The 7032-nt window shown below is 56.5% G+C and overlaps 1 protein-coding gene across 1 annotated transcript; it reads right to left on the reverse strand.

The window, feature by feature from the left end:
- Positions 1-617: 617 nt before the first annotated feature.
- Mnx1 (motor neuron and pancreas homeobox 1) lies at positions 618-6081 on the reverse strand. Its single transcript, XM_006996716.3, has 3 exons — positions 5007-6081; positions 2086-2246; positions 618-1503 (listed from the first exon to the last, which is right to left on the reverse strand). Exons 1-3 carry the CDS (start codon positions 5695-5697, stop codon positions 1141-1143), a joined length of 1215 nt encoding a protein of 404 aa, XP_006996778.1. The 5' UTR covers positions 5698-6081; the 3' UTR covers positions 618-1140.
- Positions 6082-7032: the final 951 nt, after the last annotated feature.

Here is a 7032-nt window from a genome sequence, read left to right on the forward strand (position 1 = left end):
TAACACCTAGTTGTTGGCAGCTTATTCTCCGAAACATTTAAATACTATATGCCCATGCCAATGAAGCTAAAAGATCCAGCAAGTAAATGGGAAATAAACACTGTGTCAAAATCACTCGGCTAAGAGTCACGAACAGCTCAGGGTTGAAGCCAGGCGCGGGTTTATCCTGACACCTGGCCTCTGATATTTTTAGCCACACTTCACACCTGGGCCCCCACCCCCTCCTGCACCTTCAGCCTCCGGAGTCAGGTTCGGTCTTGGGGGCCCAGGCATGGAGGTGGTCCTGACACCCATTCGTCATTCCGACTTTCACCCTTTTCTGATAATCACGAAGTAGGGACCCTAACCATCCCGACAACCAAAACAGCCAGACCCCACAAGATTTGCACTTCCTGGGCTGGTGATGTGGACCAGTAGCAGAGCATTTGCTTAGCTTGCCCAAGGTCCTGGGTTCAATCCTCCTCCTTCCAAAATTAAAGTTCTTTTTTTCACTCGCATCCAGTACAAAACCAATTTATTTTACATTCCATCTCCACCCTGGGGAACGGGGAAGCTAAATAATAATTTAGCATGCATAAGTAGACGTTTCTTTCTTTATATATAAATACAATATACAAAAATACACTACCATTCTGAGATTTTTCAGCAGTCTGAATGTTCATAACATCCACCCCCCCATACATAGGCATAAAACCTTTTTTTCTGTTTTCAGTTCTCAGCAGAATGGTGTCTCCAAAGGAGGTTTCAAGTTTCTAGGTCACTTAACACTGTAGTTTTCCCTTCTCCGATGAGGGAAGAGGCAGGCAGAAGCCACTCCTAGAAGGGGGTCAGTTCTTCTCACAAACACCTCCGGCCAACACAACCCGAAATTAAATTTAAAAGAACGAAAGTTCACCTTGGAGCTCTTCTCTCTCTCTCTCTCTCTCTCTCTCTCTCTCTCTCTCTCTCTCTCTCTCTCTCTCTCTCTCTCTCTCTCTCTCTCTCTTCTTCGAGGGCCCAAATAGGACCCCCCACCCCAGCCCGCACCTGGATGCATGGTCCGGGGACAGGCTGCCAGACTGGCTGCAGGCCACAGGATGGGGTTGGAAACCCACAACCGGGTGGCCATCGTGCGCGTCCCTGCTGCCGAGCTTGAGGCAACTACTGGGGCGGAGGTTGGTGCCCCGGGCCGCCCGGCCTTGGGGGAGGCGAGTCGTCCTCGGATGAGCAGTCAGACGAGGCAGCGTGGGCACCCGCGCCATTGCTGTAGGGGAAGTGGTCGTCCTCATCCTCATCCTCGTCCTCATCCAGGTCACTGTCTCGCAAGTCCCGCAGGCGACGGCCGCTGGCCTTGTCCCCGGACACCGGCGGCCCCAGCAGCTCTTCCTCGGCCTTCTCCTCAGCGCAACCTTTGCCGGCGCCCCCGCCGCCACCCTTTTGCTTCTCGGCCTCCTGCGCAGCCTGTTCTTTGGCCTTTTTGCTGCGTTTCCATTTCATTCGGCGGTTCTGGAACCAAATCTTCACCTGCAGGCACAAGTGTGCGTGAGAAATCCGCCACCTGCATTTCCCCACGAATCCAGAGGGTGTGAGCACTAGGGACCCCTGCCCCCTCGGCCCACCTTAACCCTAGAAGGGGCTTCGCTAGAGGACTGAGAAGCTGATTGGGCAGCGGCTTCTCAATTCCCTCGCCCCTACATCCACTCTACTCATCAGTAACCCCATAGCTGGGCGTGGTACCCCCAACTCCCCAACTGGGAGTGTTTTACTCCATGCCCTTGGTCTTCCGAAGCACCAAGGCAGCTGGCAGGCCTCTAAACTCTCAAATCCGCACCTTTCTAGAGAAAGAACCTCCTAGAATGTGGCCTGAGGGACACCTTCTCCAGAATGGAGAATACAGATTGTTAAATACAGATTCTCGGTCTGTACCCCCAACCTATTGAGTCAAACCTCCAGCGTGGAAACGCTCTGGGTCTTCCTAGAACCTCACCCACTGAGAATTAAAACCCAACCTAAAGGTCAAGAGGCTGGGACCCAGTTCCCCAAATCAGTACCCGCCTGGGCGGTTTCGAGGGACTGGCTGACCGGGGGCGGGGTATCGGTGCGTACCTGGGTCTCTGTGAGCATGAGCGAGGTGGCCACTTCAAAACGCTTGGGCCTCGACAGGTACTTGTTGAGCTTGAACTGGTGTTCCAGCTCCAACAGCTGCTGGCTGGTGAAGGCGGTCCGGGGCCTTCGGCACTTCCCCAAGAGGTTCGACTGCGCCTGGGCTGTAGACCGAAAGGGCGAGAGGCCTTTGTAGGTTTGTCCATTGCCCCTGTTCCAGCCATTGCTGCCCACCCTGCTCCCCCAAGGTCCAGTCTCCAGCGCCCACCCTGCAGACGTGGGTTTCTTTTCAACATCAGTGCCTACTCCCCACGGACCGGAGAACCCACATCTCAGACACCCAGAAGAAGGGGAGGCCTTGTCCCAATAGACAATCTTTTCATTCGAGGGTCGCGATTAAATAGGGTCTGTTGCCTGCTCTCAGGGGCCACCTGTATGAACACTGGTAGGAAGAGGCTTGATCTAAAAGCTTGGGAAGCCGGGCTGGATCAGCAAGAGACCAAAGCGGCCGCCCCTGTTCTCGTGGAGGGCCTTCCTCCACCTCCACCTAGGAAAGCACCCATGCTCTTGGTTCTGCCACCATCTTAAAGCCGAAGAGGAGAAAAGCCGCGTGGGGCCCGAGAGAGAGAGAGAGAGAGAGAGAGAGAGAGAGAGAGAGAGAGAGAGAGAGAGAGAGAGAGAGAGAGAGAGAGAGAACAGAAGCTGGAGTCTAAATAAGCATATTCATCAGAGTGTCTCCGAGTCTGTCTTGACAAGCTCCCTCCTCCTGGAGCAGAGAGCACAGGACTGGAAGCCTGTTCCGACGATTCTCATTACTCAAATGAAAGGCCGAGCTGTGAGTGGATCTGGCTTTCTGTATGTTCCAGGAGATCTGTCCTTTATTTACATAATTTCGCACGGTTACATCACAGAGAATTTTATGACCTCAAAACGAGACTTCCCCTGATTTCCCAGGAGTCCAAAGAGTGTTAGACAATAAAAGAAAGAAAGCAAAGGAAAGAAAGAGGCCAGCCCCTGGCTGGGATGAGCTCAGGCTCCCCTGGGATGGGCAATTTGCTTTATAGGAAGGTCCACGCCCCCTGCTTTAGTTAAACAAGGCTACGAATTCCCAACTTGACAATACATTAGAACTCTAATTAAAACACTGGCTCGGAAGGGATCATTGGGAAATGCCATCCAATGGGTAGAAACAACCAATTAAAGAAAATCAAGTCTGTTTTCCCAGGTGAGAGGGTAGTCCCAGAAATAGAACACTCAGCCACCCTCTGTTGCATTCCTTAGTGCCGGGCAGGGTCTAGGGTTTAGATTCTTTTCTCGATCGATGTAGAACAGGCCATACTTTGAATGCAGCCACCATGAGACACTATGGGCTGGTTGTGCTGGCAAAGGGGTCCCACTTGCAGGGATTTGGAGTGATCATGGGCGCCACAAAAACCTCCTTTTCCCCCCAGAGAGCACTTGGGTCGTCAGGAAACCCAAAGCCATAGAGGTCTGTTGGTGGTGTGACCAGTGATCAGCTCCTCTCTGGGTACCTATGCATCCCAAGCCTAGGAGGTGCGGCCATAATGGACATATATGGGTAGGTTTCCATCTGAAGGGGTTTGCTGAGCTCCTCACCCAGGCTTAGATCCTGCCCAGGACTTACTGGATAAGGGGGACAAAGTCAGAGACTGAGCTGCAGCCCCCCACCTGAGGTTAGTGGAAGCCTTTCCTCTTTGCCGAGATCAACAAGGCTGGCCTTCTTGGAGCCAAGCTGGGAAAAGCCTGGGTGGCTTGAGCAAACAAGTGTTGCTGGCTGGGATTCTCTCACCACCTTGCTACTTCTGCAGTCCTCTGGGGTCCTCGCTTTCTCTGTTTAGTCACAACCACTGCTGCTAGCAGAGGAATCTGAATTCTGGCAAGTGTTTATTTCTGTTTTCTTTTTTGCTTTTTTCCCTCCAGTGCCTGCATCTCCGCAGTCTAAACAAACCCACTCAGACGGAAACAATGGGGTCTCTTTGTTTGGGTGTTGGGCGGCTGACAGGGGAAAGTCATATACATCTTCTGTTCTGGCCAGAATGGAAAGGCAGTTTGCCCTGACCCATGTGAGGCACAGGGCAAGAGTCAGAGCCACTACACAGATGCAAATGCAGCGAGTGCCAGGGAAGTCTGAAAGGTTGTCCTTCTTGGATGGCAGAGAAGATGCTGGGCCTTCTTTGCTCCCACCTTGGACAGGAGCTCCCAAAGGTGCTGGGAACCTGGAATTCCAGGAGGACACTTGCTATGTAGAGTCCCTGCGACCTTCTGTTCAAAACAGACCTCTTGGACATTGTATACAGGAACCCCCACCACACACACACACACACACACACACACACACACACACACACACACACACACACACACACACACACCTTGGCCCTTCGGAGGAAGGCAGAGTCCTGGCAAGGGCCAGAAAAGAGCTTGGACCCTGGCCTTGTAGCCCTGATACTTTAGGAGTCCATGTTCTCCTTAGCTACTTCTGGACCCGGTGATGTGTCTCTTCGTAGCCCATTAGAGCCCCTGGCCAAGTTCATGTTCCCCGTGCTAAGCCCCAGGTATCAGTGATCCTAAAACCTGCCCCATTCGAGGCCCTCTTTGGCTAGCCTTCCCACGCACTTCCTTCTCCAACCTGCAAGTTAATCATTAGGTTTCAGCCTCACACCTCTAACCTCCCTGGTCCATTAAGAGAGAAAGAGAAAGCAAGGCCTGAGCGTGGCCATTTTAATAATTCTCTGCTCCTCTCACGCCGCGCGGCCCACGCGAGGCCTCACAGGCCCGGGGATGAGCTGTGGCGCCTTCGCTGCGCTTGCACAGCTCACTGAGAGGCGAGGGAGAAAGGAAAGGGGTGCGGGAGAGGAAGATGCGCGATGCGAGAACTGCCCCGGTGCTGCGCAGGTACTCACAGCTGAAGTCCGGCATCTTGGGCAGGATCATGCCCGCGGTGGACGCGCGCAGCCACTGGTCCAGCTGGAAGGTGCCGGCACCCAGCTTGATGGGGTCGGCAGGGTGAGCGGGGTGCGCGCCCTGCACCTGAGGGTAGGAGTAGGAAAGCGCAGGGTGCTGGCCCGCCAGCGCAGCCGCTGCCGCCGCCGCCGAGTAACCGTAGACCGGGTGACCGTAAAGAGCCGCTTGTGCTGGGAGGCCAGCGCCGCCCTGCGCGCCCCCCGGGTGCAGCCCCAGTGCCAGGCCGCCGGCAGCGGCAGCAGCGGCGGCGGCAGCAGCGGCGGCGGCGGCACCCGGGTGCGCGTGGTGGTGGGGAGTGCCCGGCCCACCCGCCGCGCCGCCGCCTCCTCCGGCGCCCAGGAATCCCGGCTTGGGCAGCAGAGCGCAGTGCGCAGCCAGCAAGCGCGGGGGTGACGGGCTCTCAGCTCGCAGGCGGTCTCCCGGCGCTGCAGTGGCCTCCGAGGACACTGGGCTGCAGCTGCGGCTTGCCCCGCTACTGGTCCCCCCGCCACCGCTGCCGCCTCGACCGGGGCCAGATGCTGTGGCCGCGAGCGAAGTGACCAAGGCCAGCGGCGCGCTTTGAGTGGAAGCGGCTCGCGGGGGATCCACCGCCAGCAGGGCGTCGATGCGGAAATTTTTGGATTTTTCCATCGGCTCGTTTGGGGCTGACGATCAGTGTCCAGGGGTGGGCGGCGCGGTCGTGTGCGGGCTTGCAGAGACTGAATGTGGCGGTGGCCAGCCCGAGGGCTCGGTATTGTTACTGCGATTATTTGCCAATAATCAAAGTCGCAGCCGTAAACTCAGCCGAGAGCGACCATGATCCAGACGCCTCCTCCTTGTGGTCCTCCGGGCGACTGCGCTCCACTCGCTGGTACAAACTCCCACGCGAGCGCTCCTGCGAGTTTGGATTGGAGAGGCCGGCTCTCTGCTCTCAAGCGCTCAAGCGACCGCGCCGAGGCCGCTGGCGCCTTGGTGGGGACCCGCGCCCCTCCGCACACTTGAAGCTCAGCGCGGTCTGGGATTGGCGCGCGCAGCGGGGGCCCGGGGAGGGGTGTCCGTCCGGCGATTGGCCGAGGGGCGCACCTGTCACGGTCCAGTTTGCCTGCCGCCCCGCCCCTGCGCCCCCAGGTCCTAAGTAGCGGGTGGTGAGCTGCAGTGGTGGGGAAGAGAAGATGGGTGATAGAGTTTAGAGGCTGAATAGAGGCCTGCCGCTCGGTTGGTGCTGAGTAGGTGGCGGGCGCTGGTAACCTTGGGTCTCTCCGAGTGCCCCTGAGTCCCCTAGACACCTTGTTCCACTAGAAGCCGATACCTTATCTTCCTCCAGCTACTTGTGCGCTCTTGCCGGAGTTGTGGACTGTTCTGAACTGGGGAACTAGGTGGTTCCTCACCCTTGATGACCACTGGGGGCTCACACCGGGACCCCGAGCTTAGCATGCTGAAGACCAGAATCTCCCCCCACCTCCCCCACGCCTGCTCCTGAATTTTGGGCGTCTCAAGGTGGCTTGAGTCCCATTCACCAATCCTCTGAAGGTCGAGCCTTCGAATCTGCCCCCGCCCCCAAAGTCTCCTGCGCCGCAGATGTTTGTTGAAGGTTTCCGGTGTGTATAAATATGGTGAGTGAGAGTTTGACACCCACAAATCTTTGTCAGGAGCTCCTCCACCCACCCACCCCCACCAGGGTGGAGAGAGAGCAGACTCACATTGGCTTGAAGGTCGTTCGTTCAGGTGCCAGTGAGCCGGACCTAGGTGACAAAGTTCTCTTGGCGGAGCTTTGCCTCGTGGGCGTTCAGGGGAAAGGCTTTGCGGGGTTCTGCCGAGGGCTGCACCTTCAGACTGCGCCCTCCCCAAGGCTAAGAGAGCCACAATCGGGCTCTCGCCTCCTCCTGCCGGCTGTGTCCAGGAAAATCAGGAGAGGGCTTCCTACTGAGCAAGTTATTAGAGTGTGAATCCAGACCTCATCCTATACACACATCAAATATTTACAGT

This window comes from Peromyscus maniculatus, chromosome 3, assembly GCF_049852395.1.
Source record: "Peromyscus maniculatus bairdii isolate BWxNUB_F1_BW_parent chromosome 3, HU_Pman_BW_mat_3.1, whole genome shotgun sequence".
In the NCBI taxonomy this organism is placed as follows: Eukaryota; Metazoa; Chordata; class Mammalia; order Rodentia; family Cricetidae; genus Peromyscus; species Peromyscus maniculatus.

Coding starts and splice junctions, on each gene's coding strand:
- Mnx1 (XM_006996716.3), bottom strand. CDS start 5,697: ATGGAAAAATCCAAAAATTTCCGCATCGACGCCCTGCTGGCGGTGGAT. Junction 2,247..5,006: donor CAAGATGCCGGACTTCAGCT/GTGAGTACCTGC, acceptor TTCGGTCTACAG/CCCAGGCGCAGTCGAACCTC. Junction 1,504..2,085: donor TCATGCTCACAGAGACCCAG/GTACGCACCGAT, acceptor TTGTGCCTGCAG/GTGAAGATTTGGTTCCAGAA.